The sequence below is a fragment of the Rhinoraja longicauda genome, chromosome 28 (assembly GCF_053455715.1).
Source record: "Rhinoraja longicauda isolate Sanriku21f chromosome 28, sRhiLon1.1, whole genome shotgun sequence".
NCBI classification, from domain to species: domain Eukaryota; kingdom Metazoa; phylum Chordata; class Chondrichthyes; order Rajiformes; family Arhynchobatidae; genus Rhinoraja; species Rhinoraja longicauda.
In genome coordinates, this window is record NC_135980.1 from 16,837,275 (window position 1) to 16,855,019 (window position 17,745).

General features: G+C 38.8%; 1 protein-coding gene across 1 annotated transcript in view; it reads left to right on the forward strand.

The window, feature by feature from the left end:
- The window catches only part of tmem38a (transmembrane protein 38A), a 30,612-nt gene extending 16,974 nt beyond the window's left edge, over window positions 1-13,638 (forward strand). The window contains exons 2-6 of the mRNA XM_078423637.1: window positions 2,705-2,861; window positions 7,155-7,339; window positions 7,659-7,746; window positions 8,183-8,300; window positions 12,382-13,638. Of these exons, the coding sequence (XP_078279763.1) occupies window positions 2,705-2,861; window positions 7,155-7,339; window positions 7,659-7,746; window positions 8,183-8,300; window positions 12,382-12,612 (779 nt within the window). The 3' untranslated portion in view covers window positions 12,613-13,638. The remainder of the gene's footprint in view (window positions 1-2,704; window positions 2,862-7,154; window positions 7,340-7,658; window positions 7,747-8,182; window positions 8,301-12,381) is intronic.
- The last annotated feature ends 4,107 nt before the right edge of the window (window positions 13,639-17,745 follow it).

Genomic DNA, 17,745 nt, shown 5'->3' on the forward strand with positions numbered 1-17,745 from the left:
GATAATCGGTGTCGCCCGTCTTATCATCGACTACATGCTCCTCCAGAATGGAGCAGCCCGCCTCACACATGAGGTCTTAACAACATTTATGGCAGAGGTCACAGCCGTGATTAATGCAAGACCCCTCATCCCTGTGTCTTTGGACCCGAAGTCACCTTTCATCCTGACTCCAGCTACACTCTTAACTCAGAAGACAGGCGTTCCCCTTCCTCCTCCTGGTGACTTTGGGAAAGGAGTTCTTCTCAAAGAAGAGTGGAAGCGTGTTCAGAGCCTAGCGGAAATCTTTTGGAGCAGGTGGCGTCAGGAGTATCTTCTCACTTTGCAAACCGGACGCGAGGCAAAATCTTAAAGAAGGAGATGTCATCCTCCTGAAGGACAAACAGGCCAGAAGAAATGAGTGGCCCATGGCAATCATCTCAAAGACCTTACCAAGTCAGGATGGGAAGGTTCGGAGAGTGGAAGTCAGAATCTTCAAGGATGGAGGCCAGAAGCTCTACATCCGCCCAATCACTGAAGTAGTCCTCCTCTTGTCTCCCGAGGACTCTGGAGGTTAAATGGGAGATTTGCGTGGGGTCTGGGAGACCCCAGGCGGGGAGTGTACTGGACTGTATTTTGTTTAAATGCATTATTGCCACCTGTTGGAAGTTCTGGTACAGCAGCTTTAAGTTTCATTCCCTAATAGACAGGAAGTTGTCATTTCACCTGTGTTTAATCTGCTGCCATCCTTCCTCAGAGTTTGTTAGACGCAATGTCTTTTCACATTTGAATACAGTAAAGCATCAAACGACAGCTCGTCTCTACTGGTCTTTATTGGATTAATTGTTTAGCTTGTTGGATAGCTGGATAGGGACATTCAGCGAGTCCAGTATAAACACAATTACACTATTTTAAGCTACTGTTTTTCTTCTTTATAAGCAACCCTGCCTAAGCTGTTCTTGGGTTGAGAAATGGCAGGATTTCATGTCAGGGGTTATGGAGGTTACTACTCTCGCAACATTTATAACGTATCTGGGCAAGCATTTGAATCACCAAGGCATAATAAACTCTGAACCAAGTAAATGGAATTAGGATAGAGGTGTAATTGATGGCCAGCATGGTCATCGTGGGACAAAAGGGCCTGTTCCCTGCTGTACGGTTGGGCTATATATCTGTATATATCTGTATATATATAGATTTGTATTGACACCATTCCTTTCATGTTTTATACAACACAGATTTCAGCTGCGGGAGTAGAGTTTAAAATGTTGTAGAAAATACAAAACTTAGCAATATTGAAAATGCTGGTCCAAAGTCGCAGCAGAACCCAGGAATATGTTGATAAAATGCTGAAACAGGTTTCCCACTATCCAGACCCAACGTTTTGTAGGCAAATGTGACACGGGATGAAACATTTTAGTGAAGCTGAATAATCATTTTGGCTGGGATTGGATGAGTGCAGTACAACAAAGTTGAACCTGGGAGAGTACTTGCACAAACGTTTGAACATGCTTTAGGAAAATTGTTACGGTTCTTACAGGGTATGCAGGACGTTTACTCGGGTTAATGCAATAAAATGAAGAATTGAAAGAAACCAGTATGTTCTTATTTGAATAGACAGTTTTAGTCAAGATCTATTGTTGGTAGGTCAAAACTATTTTGACTAGTCAATCTATAACCATAGGCCAGACATTAAAAACAATTGGCAGAACTAATGTAACATTTCTTTGCACTTATGTTAAAGGTGTCATATTCCATTGAAACATTTAAAAGTCAATCAGACATGCATTTGAAAAAGACATGCAGATTTATCGGGGTAGATGGGGTTGGAATTACACAGCTCTTTTAAAGAACTGGCACAAGCATAATCAGTTGAAAGACCCCCTCTGCACTGTAGGATTTAATATAATCCAATCAATCAGGGTATATGAAGAGAACAAAGTATGAAACTATTTTGAACGGACTGATTAGGGCAGATGTGGACTAAAGAGTTAAGTTACCAATTTGTATTTACAAAACTAACTGTGAATTCATGTGATTGATATGGGGCTGAATGGGGAAGGCGATGGGAAATACACAAAAAATTGTTGGCGATGTTATAAAGCTCCAATAGAAGCTACACTGGTCTGCAGAGCAGTGAATAAAGCTTCACATTTGTGGTGTTTTCCTTAAGTTACTTTCTCATCTTTCATTTAAATGAATGACTAGTTGAACATTTGCCTGTAAGTCAAAAGGTTGACTATTTTGGTCCTACCCAAAAGATATGAACACAAAAGTTCTCGAGTGCTGTAAAAATAGCCTATGGCAGTATTTTTGGAAGATGATTTCCCTGATATCATCTTCCATTTTTATTACTGACTCCAACTGATCGCTAAAAAGATTGCTTGGCCATTACATTGCTGTGTGCAACAGCTTGCCGTGCCTATGTTTTGTAAGCGCTGCTTACAAAATTACCACATTAGCTACACCATAAATATACTTCATCCAGTGGAAACCATTTCAGGATGTCCAGAGATCTTGAAAGATGCCATAGAAATGCCTGTCTTCTTACTTGCAGTCATTCTTTCTTCATGCCTAGTAAATCAAGAAAAAGATCAATAAGGTATAGACTGCCAGCTTTTGTAGCTGCAAATGTGTGTAATGTGGTGTATAGTAAAAGAGGATGTGAGGACCATGCAAGGTTAAATAAAGGTACATGCGGCTGATTGGTGTTTGTTTTTCTTCCCAGGATCAGTGGAAGTATCCCGTCGTAATCCAATTGCCTCATGGATATGTGCAATGCTTTATTGCTTTGCCAGTTACATAATGGCCGATGTCCTGCTTGGAGAATCGCCTCTCCATTATTTTAACAACACTTCTCACATCTTATTGGCATCAGCTGTTTGGTGAGTGGTCACTGATTTTATTATTCAGAGGATTCACTTGATTAAAATATCAGATATTACCATTGATGGGGTTGTTCATAAACTCCTAATTGGTGCTCAGACATCACTATGGACATGCTGGTATACATTTATAGGTCAATTAGTTGTAATTCACAGAACAATTTGTTGTAAAATAAATGAAGCCATTTCAACTTTATACAAGGTTTATAAGTTAAACCGATAGAAAACTGTGCCCTGGTGGATGAAACCTCATCTATGTGATGAAAAGGGTATTGAAAGCTGCCATCAGGTTAATTCCAAACTTACTGTAGTGGTTATCCCAGTAAACACCCGTGTGCCCATGAGGTGAGATTCTGACAGCACTTTTTGTGCAGTACAGTTGGTTCAATTGGATAGATCAGTGAAGCCCAGGGTTACTTTTAGAACATGTTCAAGGGCAGATAAAGTAGATGTTACGAGGTTTCCATTTTCCCAGAAAATAGTGGTCCTTTAAAACAGGCTGCTAGCTCATTGAAGGAAATAATGATTCATTGAATTTCTTCAAGCGTAAACAGGATCTGTTTCCAGTTAGGATGAGCATTTGGTGCAAGAAGGCATTATGCTGCCCCCCTGAATTTGTCCTGGTCATATGACATTTGTCTTTTGCAGATCTAGCCCTATCTTGATGTAGATATTCAAGTCTTCTTTCAAATGTCTGCAGTTTAGGTAATGGAGGAGTGTTTGTAATGTGGAATAGAAGGCTAATTGATCAAGTCCTATCCCATGTATTATATTATGTGCATATTTTATTCATTCCAGTCATATTTCAGGATCCTTGTCCTAATTTTCTACTGAAAGAATTTGAGAAAAGAAATTGGCTCAAGAAATTTATCCATGTTGTGCAATCTTATAGAAACAACTCATTGACCTACACAATGTGCTGATGATACCATATTGCAAGTTTTGCATAATTGACTGGAGATAGTTATCTAGGCATTGCCATTTTAAAGCATAGTATATTTAAATATGTTTATGATTAAAATATCTACTGTAATAAAAATGTTAGGTTGTATTGGTAAATAATGAACAACTCACCCATTCTGTTGGAAAGTTAGTAATTGTGCTTACTCGGTAGTCGAACAGCAAAAGATAAAACAACCATTTAGGCAAAGAATGAGATAATCATAAGGCTACGTTTCTAATGGCATACTCAGCCAAAGACTGCCAGATGAATACATAACTGGAATCAAACAAGATGAAATGGGAAAGAAGGAAAATAAAATGGGAATTAAGGATGGCAAAGAGACCTGCTGCCTCAGGTTCAGCTTGCTGGGCTAAATCTTACTTGCCTTACTGTCTGTGGAGTAAGCAATTTCTCTCTGTGACCACTTGGGTGCTCGCTGGTGCCATTTATTCCCACATCCCAAGGGCATGATGATTCATTGGTTATTGTAAATTAGGTGAAATTAGGAGAGTGAGAGAGAGAATAGGCAAGGGAATTGGAATGAAATGATAGACACAATGGGCCGCATAATATGAAAAATGTGGAAGGAATAAAATGTTAATAGAGTACAATGAACTAAGGTGAGAAGAACTTCAGAGCTTATATTGGCTTAGTGTGTTACTTGAATTTTTGCTTTGCTCAGAATTTTGATAAGATTGCATGTAATGTAGGGAAATTTTGATTGTTCTTTGGTCTATCACAAGCTGCACCAAAAGAATTAAATGAATATGATTTCAATTATTAATTTTTATATTCACTCATCATCTAATAAAGCAAGTTAACAACTGTATGAGGCCTTAAATCACCAAGTACATCTATGGCCTGCCTTAACAGTGATTGAAGAAGTACATTGACAAAGTATGCAGATTGTATATTAGCTCTCAAGAGAGTACTACTGTTACGGCCCTTTCTCCCTGGTTGCACTGTTGTGTGATATAGGACAGGACAAGGACATACCATATGCAAGTGTGGCTGATATTTCCTCCCAAACAGAAGGTGCTGAAACTAAATGCTCAATTGTTAAAGTGGTTAAGGTTAGAGATTGTAGTCTAGATCTTGTTGCTTTCTGCTGCTCATTAACACTAGGTGGTACCATAAAATACATACCCCGTCATGAAAGTGATCAACAATTGACTCCTTCCCACTGCAACTATTGAATGTCAGATATTTTTTATCCATCGAATTTTCCAACGGAGAATGTCCCGGTCCATTTTCCCCATACCAGTTACTATCCAATCAATGTCACCTACCTACTCTTTCCCTATAGTTCCACAACCTTTCTAATTTTCTTGTGAAAGTTTCAACTGAATCTCTCTAACCATTCTTTCAGTGAATACATTCCAGATGTTTGAAACAAAAATCTCTCCAAAATCCCTATACTTCTTTGGTTCTTATTTCTTTTATCTTAACTGTATCACCCAGTTAATTACCTTTTTGTGTCTCCCTTCAACATTTTCTGTTCTAAGGAGAAAAATTTACAGAAAATTTGTAAAGATGAACCATATTCAAATAAATTTTCAATTGTATCACTTGCATCTCGCACGATATTTCATTTCCAAACTATGTAAATTTGTACAAAAGTGGATTATAATACTAAATGAAATTCTTGTGTGCCAATTTTTGCACATGGTAATTCACCTAATTTCATAGAAAATTAAAAGTACCCTTGAAAGAAGATAAACTTCAAAAGCCACGAATAATCAGAGCAATGAGAAAAAGCCATTCAAGACAACTTCAATTGTGGCACAGCTCCAGCGAGTATAATATAATAATAATAATAAATTTTATTTGTCATATGTAGGTTGGCACAGGGTCAACGGTACAATGAAATGTATTTGACAAGACAACGGGTCACCTCAGCAGTAATATTCCAAGGATAAATAAGATGTTAAAATTACATTAGTAAGGTAAAAAGACAATATTAAAAATAGTTAAATACGTATGTGTGACCAGCATGGTCACAACAAAATAATGATGGCTTATTGTCATGATGAATACAGGGTAGGCTGGGCATAGCAAGAATGCCCTTCACTTTTGAAATAACGCCATAAGATCTTTGACGGGCCCATGAGTGAGAAGATGAGGCTGTTTAAATCTCATCATTACATTATTGACAAAGTAGCATTCCTGCAGCATTATTACACCAGAGCAACAGTTTGGATTTTCTGATAACCTCTGAAATATATTTCTACCCACAACCTTGTTATATATAGCTGAAAGCCAAAGAAAAAACCCTTTTTGGATTACTTTTTAGATTCCGCTTTCCCTATACACCATATATTTATTTTAGACCAATTGAACAATAGAGTGAAAGTTCTCATCCAATGCAGTCTTTTGTTCAGAGAGGAACTTATGAATTCCAATCTGAATGAAAAGTTAGAGGAGCAGAATTAGGCCATTCAGCCCATTGAGTCTACTCTGCCATTCCATCATGACTGATCTATCTTTCCCTCAACCCCAATCTCCTGCCTTCTCTCCTCAACCTTTGACACCCTTCAAAATCAAGAAGCTGTCAATCTCCACTTTAAAAATACCCAATGACTCGGCCTCCGCAGTCGTCTGTAGCCATGAATTCCACAGATTCACCACCCTCTGACTAAAGAAATTCTTTCTCATCTCCTTTTATTCTGGGGCTGTTCCCTCTGGTCCTGGACTCTCCCACCAGTGCAAAACATCCTCTCATCTACTCTATCCAGGCCTTTCACTATTCTGTAAGTTTCAATAAGGTCCTTCCTCATCCTTTTAAACTCCAGCGGGTAAAGGCCCAGAGTCGTCAAACGCTCATTGTTAATTAACCCAATCAGCTGTGGGATCAGTCTTGTAAACCTCCTCTGGACCCTCTCCTATGCCAACACATCCCTCCTCAGATATGGGGCCTAAAACTGCTCCCAATACTCCAAATACGGTCTGAACAGTGCCTTAGAAAGCCTCAGCATTACATTCCTGCTTTTAAATCCTAGTCCTCATGTAATGAATGCTAATATTGCATTTATCTTCCTTACCACCGATTCAACTTGTAAATTAACTGTAAATGGGAATCCTACACCAGCACTTCCAAGTCCCTTTGAATTAAAATTCCCTCACTCATTTGATTTTTGTCGTCTATTTAAAGATTAATCTATTTTGGATCTTTCAGTCAATGGCAGAGGAATGAACATGACCACTTCATGGGGCAGTGCGGGAAAATAAATCACATTTTACAACACACATATGATTATGTTGGTGTTACACGTACTTATTCAGTGCGTTTAAGTTTTGAATATTGAAATCAGGAATATTGAATACATACTGAACCAATGCTTTTGACTCAGGTATCTCATCTTTTACTGCCCATTGAACCTTTTCTACAAATGTGTGACCTTCATGCCTGTGAAGTTAGCCCTCACTGCTATGAAGGAGGTGGTGCGAGTACGCAAAATTAGTGTGGGCGTTATCCACGCTCACCATGCCTATCACCATGGATGGATCATTATGGCTTTGGTTGGATGGGCTAAAGGTAAGTAACTTGTTATCTCTCTATTTTTTAGGATGTTAAGCTAGGGCATGGCAGCATTGAATATTAATTATAGCTTCATCTATATAAATTGTGAATTTCACAAGAGTTCAAGACTGCCTTCCAGTTGTGTTCTTCTCAAGCAGTATTTTATTTGCTGGATGGGTATATTGGGACTGATGTTTATATGAAAAAAATGAAACTGCTGTAGAAATCATAATCCATAAAATATCAAAATCCAATTATACAGTCAATACAAAAATAAAACAGAATTATCTGGATGATTAACTAATGGTGGTCATTATTATTTTGTTCCCCACAGGTGCTGGAGTTCCCCTGATCTCCAACTTTGAGCAGCTGATTCGTGGTGTCTGGAAACCCGAAACAAATGAGTTTCTCAACATGTCCTTGTAAGTGTCAATGACAATGTCCAGAGGATGAAATTTATCCAAAGTTTAATTTAAAAGGTTAATTGCCAGCTGATCGTCCATGTTATGACCCGCTCAATTTTGGAAAGGAAAACTAGCTGTCAATTTGTAACTACCTGTTTCTGGTCCCACTCAAGACAGAATTAAACTCTGGCCTTGCTACCCCCACCTACATGCTTAATGTTTCTGACACGTTTATGATTAAATCTTTGATCATCATAGTGCAGGTTTAGTCCTGTTTTCTTAACCTCAGCTGTGTGGCTGAGCAGCCACTAAGCAGAAATCAGATGTCGTTCTTAAGAGAATGGAAACGTTTTGGAGAACATATCTGATAAACTGATAATGACAAGGAAAATGACAATGGGGGATATACGATTGACAACGAAACTAACCACAATTTTATTTTGTCCTTTAACAGCCCGACAAAAGCTAGTCTTCTAGGAGCTGTTATCTTCACCCTACAGCAAGCCCGTTGGCTGCCCATATCCAAAAACAGCATTGTCTTCCTGTTTACTATGTTCATGATTGTTACTAAGGTAAATTACTTTTTTCAATTGCAACACATAAAGCTATGTTTCAGGAATGTGACATTCTAGGCTTTGTCTTGAACAGTTCTTGATAATCACTTTTATTGCTGAGCGAATGCTAGTAGCATTTCAACGTCAGGATCTTCAACGAAGAACTCTAATGTTGAAGCAACCTTGATTGTTATTCAAAGCTTCTTGCCCTATTTGACTTCTTTGCCTCAAGAAACATAGTTACATATTCTGCTTCCTAAGCAGTCCCTTTTAGTCCGCCAGAGTGCTAAGGGCTTGGAATGGGGTGGAATTTATCAAGGGTGTCTAGGAACATTTCTTCAAGCAATCTGTGGATGGCCCTACTAGAGAGGGGATAATGCTGGACTTTCTATTGGGAAATGAGGTTGGGTAAGTGATTGAAGCGGCAGTGGGGGAAGAATTTGAGATCAATGATTCTAATTCTATGTTTAAAAATAGTCATGAAAATAGACAGAACTGGTTCACAAGTTAAAGTCCTAAACTGAAGTGAGGCTAATTCTAATTACATTAGACAGGAACACTGATTGCGAGAGTCTGCTGCAGGAAAACGGTGGGACATTTTTAAAAATAAAACAAGGAGAATTCAGGACTAGCATGTTGTATTAAAGTGAAGGGCAAGGCTGGCAGAATGAAATTCCTTAACTAATCCTTCCCTCAATTAATTTAAATCTATGTCTCCCCATAGTTAAGAACATCACTGCTGATGCAAATGAAACAGTGGTTGAAAAGGGATATGGGGACTCTGGTTAGGAAAAAGGAGGGATATGCCAAGTATAGGCAGCTAAAATCAAGCAAATCCCTTGAAGAGTATAAGGGTTGTGGAAGTATACTTCAGAGGAAAAAATCAGCAGGGCAAAAAGAGGATATGAGATGACTGGTAGAAAAGGTAAATGAGAATCTTAGGAGATTCTACAAATATATAAAGAGCAAAAGGGAAACTAGGGAGAGAATAGAGCTTCTTAACAATCGATGTGGTTGTCATGTGTGGAGACACTGAAGATGGACGAGATGTCAAGTGAATATTTCTCAACTGCATTTACCATGGAGGGTGTCACAGAATGTAACAAATTCAGGAAAATGAAAAGTGATATTTTAATACCTATCCACAATACAAAGGAGGAGGTGCTGGTGATCATTAAGGTGGATAAATCCTCAGCGGCTGATCAAGTGCATCTCAGGTCATTGTGGGAATCCAGGGAATCTGAAGCCTGGATGGAGATTTTTGCATCGCTAGGCAGGGTTGAGGTACAGGAAGGCTGGCTAATGTTTTTTTTTTTATTTAAGAAAAGGCTGCAAGATCAAATTTATACAGTGACAGGAAGCACTGGTTGTGAGAGTGTTTTGTTGATGAGAAAGCTGTGCCGGATCCTGTGGTTGGTTCTTTGTATTTATATAGTTAAATGCAGGTGTCATTACTGAATATTTTGCAAATAAAATTTGTCTGATATGGCAAAGAAAGCTTTAGACTGCAAGAAATTATCTTAAGACTGATGAAGCTCGCAGAAAAGTGGGAAATGGTATTCATTCTGGAGAAGTGTGAACTATGCACTTGAGAAAGGAAAACACGTCAAAGTGATAAGTAATAATTTGTCGGAAATCAGTTTCACCAAAAATGAAGGGGGACCAATATCCTGGAAGGAAGATTTTCTGTGCGATTCGGGAAGGTCTAAACTAGAATGGTAGGTGTGGAGAGTCCCAGATGCGAAGTCGGGGCAAGTACTATAGTCAAATAGAGCAAGTTTAGAAGACAGGACGGGCAGGTGCGCGTCCAAGAGAGAGAAAAGACCAATGGTTAAAACTGCATTTATTTTAATACTATAGGCTTAATGGGTAAGGTGAATGAGCTCAGAGTGTGGATTGGCTCAGGGGCTGAGATATTATAGCCATAACAGAAAAATGGCTGAGGGAAGGACAGGAATGGTGGCTCAATGTTCCAGGGTATAGATGCTACAGGTATAAAGATGCAGGTAAGAGAGGAGGAGGGATTGCGTTTTTGATCAGGAAGACATAACTACATTGCTTATGGAGAATATTCTTGGGCGATCGTCCAGTGAGGCTACACGGATGGAACTCAGAAAAGGAAATAACCACCTTGATGGGACTGTATTATAGGTCCCACAATTGTCAGCTGGGAATTAGAGGAGCCAACGTATACGGAGATTGCAGACAGCTGTAAAAATAATAGGGCAGCATTAGTGGGAGATTTGAACTTCCCTAACATTGACAGAGTCTCCCACAATGAAAAGGACTTGGACGGGATGGAATTTATTAAATATGTCCAAGAAAGCTATCGTGGCATAGGATGTTTAAATGGGTGTTTGATGTTCAACGGAGACTTGAATGGTAAAGATCAAGTTCCTCGATCTACAACACTAGATAGCTGAAGGTAACAGAATGGGAATGAATAGTACAGTTAAAGTTTATTGCATCTGTACCTTTTTGGCCTAAAAGTTGAAAATAAAAGGTGTTAGAACTGTAAAGAATTCTGTTTATGCTACAGGTCTTATCACTGGGAAGAATATGATAGCACTATCAAAATGAATTTATCACCAATGTCACCACCGCTGGACATTTTAGTTATAAGGAGGGATTGGCTAGGTTGTGCTTTGGAGGCTGAGGGGTGTATAAAAATTAAGAGCAGCCTGAATATGGTGAAAGGGCAGACCTATTTGCATTAGCAGTGATGTCCTTAACTATGAGGAGACATAAATTTTAATTAATTCATAGAGGAATTAGTCAAGGATTTTTTTTCTCACTTAAAATGTCATGAGTGCCTTAAACCTTTTTGCTTGGAAGAGTGGCGGAGTCAGAAACTTTCATTCCATGGAAAATGTCAAAAACAAAATATAACATAGGAACAAGTCTTTCATCCCACAATGTCTTTGCGAACATGTTACCAAATTAAATTAATCTCTTCTACCTCTCCCTGTATATTTGTGTGTCTATCGTACCTGCTTCCACCACCACCAGTGGCAACGCATTCCAGGCACCCTCCACTCTTTCTGTGAAAAAAAAACACCCAGCACATTGCCTTCAAATTTTACCCTCTGATCTTTAAGATCTGCCCTCTAGTATTTGGCATTTTCATCCTGGGATAAAGCTTCTGACTGTCTACCTTATGCATGCCTCTCATAATTTTATAAGCTTCTATTTTCACATCTCCCCTCAGTCTCCAATGCTCTAGAGAAAACAATCCAAGTTTGTCCAACCTCTCCTTTTAGCTAACACCTTGAATCTCGGCAACAACCTGATAAACCTTTTCTGAACTTTCCAAAGTCTCCACACCATTCCTGTAATGGGGCAAGTAGAAGTGCACATATTATTCCTAAGCAGCCTAACCAATGTTTCATGAAGCTGTAACTTGGTTTTGCAATGTACATGGATGAGCTCCTGGTGTACTATAGTTTATAGCCCTGTAGTCTGACAAATGGCAATTTAAATTAGATCTTTTTTAACCCAGTATGAAAGTGAGGGGCAGAATGGTCTGCTTCTACGCCATAAATATCCGTGATTCCATGATATTGATTTAGGAACTGCATTTTATACTTAAACTCACATTATGACCTGGTGACATATTTAAATATTATTTGGATTGCAAAATAGTTCTTACAAGTGATATAAATTAAGTATTGTTGATGAAAAGGAGTATTATTAAAAACAGTCCTTGAGGTTAATTTAGCTTCCTAACAAGCTGCACCTGACTTTAACAGTAAAATTTCCATCCAGGTTCATGCACAAGAATTTCAAATGTATCAGAATAAATGGGGCACAATCACATTCCTTAGCTTCGATGGAAGAAATGTGTGTATGTTTCCAATACAGCAAGTCATATTTTTTTTTGGATAGTTAATGGGGCATCTGTATCCTTGCTTACCTCCTCCTTGTTCAAATCCCAGTTTACATTTATTTCTGTGAATGTAATGCTGATAAAATAGTCTTTTTGATTTCTGACTAAATAATTAACTTGCATTGATAGAAGAATTAAGGTGATCAAAATAGACAATGTTAAAAATAAGTGTAATTCATTTGTTGCTGCTGTTTTATTATTCTCTCATTGCAGGTATTCATGGCAGCAACACACTCCCATTGGTCACCTTTTGCTCCCATTGAAGCTTTTATCTGCCCCATCGTCTTTAGGAATGCTAGTGTTACTTATGATGATCATGAACGTGTCTATTCACGTGACAATATACATAGCTGCTCCCCTTCCAATCTGTCTCCCTACACTGCCAAGACAAAGGAGGAACTCAATGAAGGGACAAGGAAGAAGAAGTGCAAAAAGACTGAATAACTGCTATGACTCCGAAGACAGTTATCAAAGTGCTGAAAGTGCAATTTCTGGGATTTAGTGTGATCCGGAAACTGTTATTATGAGGAAGATCAACATAATTGTACTCATACAGTCTACTAGGGTTTGCGTTTGAGCTTGTCTGTCTCATTAAATGGAAAGAAAAATGTGAATGAATGTGAATTAGCCTGTCCTTCCCAGGAGTGTCTATCCTGGTACTGACAAAGAATGTGATTCCCAGTCTCATATCCCACCTAGAATAGGGGTAGCAATTTGTCATTGTCTCTTAAGGCCACGTGGATATAGAATGGGAAGTAAATGGAAAGATGCATCCTGAATTGTCCGCCAAAATTGCTGGGCTGTATTCCCGGAACTTTGTAAAGATAAATGCCTTATTTGCATCCAACTAACATTTGTGCCAGGTCTGAGAGAGTTTTGTTTTGTCACTGAATGCCAATGTCAAAATGGATTATTTTTCAGTATTGTTAGCTAATAGCTTTTGGACTGAAGAGGCAAAAATAAATGATTAGAATGATTAATTCCAGCAAATGCTGAAGTGGTATAGCCCCTAATAACTAGAGTAGATGCATTGTTCCTGTCAAGACTCACAAGAGTTAAAGACAGCAATTGAAATTAAATGGTACAGTCAGTTGAGCTGTAACAGGCAGCTGTGAGAAACAGTTCAAAGATTGTATTGATGTTGGTATGGAAAATGGAACTGCAACAAGCAGCTGGAAGTAAACAATTCAAAATTTCTAATGGTAATACTGAATAATGATTTGTGCATGTTTTAAGCATTAGTCTACAGAGATCTAGGATAAAACTACACCACAGATATTTGAAGTGCCACATAAGGAAATTTCAAATTTACACCCCAAAATTAGGTTATTGTACCAACATTAAGAGAAATCCAGTCTGACACTATAATAAAATTTCCTCATACGTTACACACACACACTCATTATTTTCAGGTAAAGGTAGAAAGAATTTTGTTGTTGCCAAAAATACAATGTAAGAAACTGTATTATACTTGTGGTCTTCCAAATGAAAATTACTTAAAATAATAAAGATTAAATATAAACTATATAGCTGAATGTTGGCTTGTTCACATACTGAGAACGACGAGAAGACAGATGTGGGCTGCCTGAGGTTAGTGGAGTCAAAATTTTTTACAGGTACTTTGTCTTTGTTTTCTTGCAGCCACTGCATGAACATATTACCTCCAGATTTCCTAATCAATTAGAGTGCTTAGAGAGCATTTGAAAAATGGGAATTTGAGAAGCAGACATGTGGAGACTGTTTCAAGGGGGATATGGGCTAAAGTATGTAATGCAAGGCAATGAAGATGGGAGGACATATTATGGCACAAATGTTTTTGCACTACACAAAGTTTAAATTATCAGTCATTTTCCATGAATGTGCAAAAACGAAAAGTACCATATTTGCGATCTAACTAAATTTCAAATACACGGTTATAAAGGTGGAAATTACACTTCTTATAACATTTCACAACATCCTCTATTTTTTTTGTCCTGGGAGAGTCTGGAATAACGGGGAGGGGTGGGGGGGGAGAGAGAATGTGACATGAAGCAATGTTTGAGACAGTGGAATGCAAGGTGAAGGGCATGTAGGGAATCCAAGACATGATGTAAAGAGTTACGGCTAAGTGGAAAGCTATATGTAACCCACAGGACTTCCAGGAGATACTGTGAATCTTTGGTAAAGACATTACATTTGAAAATTAGTGCAATGAATGCTTGGTTAGGACATAGGACAAAGCTCTTACTATCAGGATGTTCTGACCAACCTGGCTCAGTAGATGGGAAAATACACACACTATCTTAAATCTGAAGAAGAGTCCTAACCCAAAACATCACCTATCCATGTTTTCCGGATATGCTGCTTGACTCATTGAATCACTCCTGGACTTTGATTTTTGATAAATGATTGAAAACATGTTTTGCCTGTAGTATGATCACATCAGATACCTATTTTACTAGGAGCAACCCAGCGACTCTCCAAAATTATACCACCGGACTGAGATACAATTATCCTTTATGACTCCCAGCCCTCATCACCTACCTTGTCCCTGCATTCATCTGGATCACCATACAACATGAATTCCCTGATATTTGATCACTGATCTCCAAATATCTGAACACCCGAACCTGACATTCTGAACCCAACTCCTTGAGTGTCTGATACAGCAATCCCTGACTCATTGGTCACTCTCAGCCTTTTTTCCAACTCCTGACCATCACAAAGGCCCCAATCTTTACACCAACTCTCTAGGTTGATGAACATAATCTGATCACAGTCAAGGCTCCCAGTAGTTTTGCTGTATGCATCACTCCAGGCTGAGATTGGGCTCTAATGCAGCAATCAACCTAAAACTCATAGGCTGAAGACATCAATTATTGTACTGATGGAGCATCCTTCCACTTTTAAGCCCAATTTGGACTTCTGTCTGCCAGCCCTCTTCCCCTGGCCTCAGCCCTGGACTCCTTGAATTCCCTCTTCACCCATTCCACAAAGCACAAGACTTCAGTTCAAAGCATGCCAGTTTCTCAATGTGCCTTAACCATCATAATATAATAATAATAATAATATATTCCTTTATTCGTCCCACACCGGGGAAATTTACAGTGTTACAGCAGCAAAGTGGATAGCAAGAGATCATTATAAATAAAAGTAAAGACAAGGATAAATTGTCATCAGTTTACTGTGTAAACTGTATAAAGAGAAGAGAATAAAAAGACTGGTGAAAGCCAGATAAACCACACTGGGTCACCATTCATCTTGAATCACACATCTTCAGAGAAGGCAATGATGCATTCATTGGGGAGTCAGTCTTGTTACATCTAAGAAAAAAGACAATGTTGGAGGAATTTAGCAGGTCAGGCAGCATCTGTGGAGGAAATGGACTGGGGACGTTTTGGGTCACTCATGTAACACTCATTTGAGTGAAATCAGCAGCAAGTGAAAAGTCGTACTTGAAAGTTCTAATCTTTGACAGAGTGTTCAGCTATCCAGCTTGCAACATGATGAGGATTCTACAGAGGAGAGCCCTCATACCCACTGTCTCAGATTCACACTTTTCATTGGGGACAGTGAGAGAGCTCAAGGGATTTACACACTTGAGTATGTAAAATTAGATGGCAAATTGAATAGATCCCTTCCACTTCATAAGGGCAGTGGTGGAAAGCCCATGTCAGAGTGCTCAAGATGGTCCATATTCTGCCTAGTTGTAGACTGATGTTAAACTCAAATATGTAGTCAAACAGAATGCTTTTGAAGCAGCAACAAAGATTGTACGAGGTGATGACAACCTGCACTGGGCATCTTTGCCGAGATAATGGAGAGTCCATCTTGAATATGTATATCCTTATGCATGCAGCCTTTGATCTGAATCAGTGAGGCAGACCACACAATGTCTTTTGTTCTGTTGTTCACTGCTTAAAGATGGGTCAGCTACAGATTGCAATCTTTGCAAGATCATGTTGAGTTTTGTTGAAAAGTGCAATGGCCCAACTCCAAAGCCATTTTTTCTATTTTTTAATATAACTAAAGGACATTTTTCTGTAGTCCATCACAAAAACATGATGTAGGACAATCAATTCCCCTCACCCCCAACATCCCTTAATTGAGAAAGAACTACCTCAAATAATCTCACCATTCATCACTTGAAATGCAATCCATAACTTTAGAGTTCTTCAAGACCACATCCAAATACTGTACAAAAGTTTTTTTTAAATCTTGACCATCCTTTCAGACATTGACATCCCGATGGCAACCACTTTCAGTGTGTCAACATTTTTCTCTCCTCTAATCTTTCTTGCAATTACTTGAAATTTATGCTCCTTGGCTTTGACTCTGCAAATGGAAATACACCCTTCCTATTTTCTTAGCCTAGGCCTCTCCTAATGTAACACACCTCTTAAGTTTCTGCTCAGCCTTCTTTCTCCCAAATAAAACAACATCCAGATCTGCCTCTATTTTCCATTCACGTTATCTTGTTCTTGTAACTAGTTATGGCGTGGCTTTTGGAATATGAATATTCCCAACCCATCTCTTTCTAGATCCTTCATTGTTCTGTTCAACCAAGCGAACACCTCTAATAAAATTAAAATGCTGGAAATATCAGACCAGGAAACATCCTGGCAAAGAAAGAGAGAGAGAAATACACATAAACTGAGTTGACGTTGGATGAAAACTGAAAACGTTTCAAAAATTTAACTGAAAGCTCTAAGAGCTGCCTAAAATGGTGAATTCCAAAACTCAAAACACTTGAGTCAGTACGTTTCCTCCATTCTTTATACTCAGATTAGGACCCCTAGGTCTGGACTCCGACCAGCCTGTCGTTCACCTCGTCAAACTGTCCAACAAGAATGCGATCGCTTCTGAAATTTCTTCGTGCTACTCAATGTCTCCTCAAAATGACATATTTTTTATTAAAATCATTCGGCCAAACCCAGTTTAAAAAAACGGCTTCCACTTTACATGCCACGTGGCTGCTGACTGAATTTCGAGGTAACAGAACAAAAAAATCTGGTTTTGTGAAAACTCGCATCCATGTTCCGATAAGATAAATTAGGTCATAAAGTTACAATTCACACGTCAGAGCTTTGGCAGCATTTGGCACAATTCAAAATATGTAATTATTTTAACTGCATTGATCACACACGTTCAAACCCCCAACCATCAACTTGATCGGATCAAGGTCTTACCTCATGCGTAGGAAGGAATTGCAAATGGTGGTTTACACCAACGTGCATTTAAGGTGTGAAAAGGACATATCAAAGCAGACTGAAGTAGGGTCTCGACCCGAAATGTCGCCCATTCCTTCTCTCCTGAGATGCTGCCTGACCTGCTGAGTTACTCCAGCATCTGCAGTTATTTTCCTACACAGATCAAAGCAGACAATGCTCAATGAAATGTAGAATGGTTCATTGTTGGCTATGGGGAAGCTGACAACGAGGCATACAAACAATAAAATTATTCAGGAGGGCAGTGAAACTAGTCGAAGAACTAGTGTGGGTGGGACGGAGAGAGGGGGAAGCCAGGGTTACTTGAAGTTAGAGAAATCAATATTCATGCCTAATTTCATACGGTCCTACCTCTCTTTCTCCCATCAGC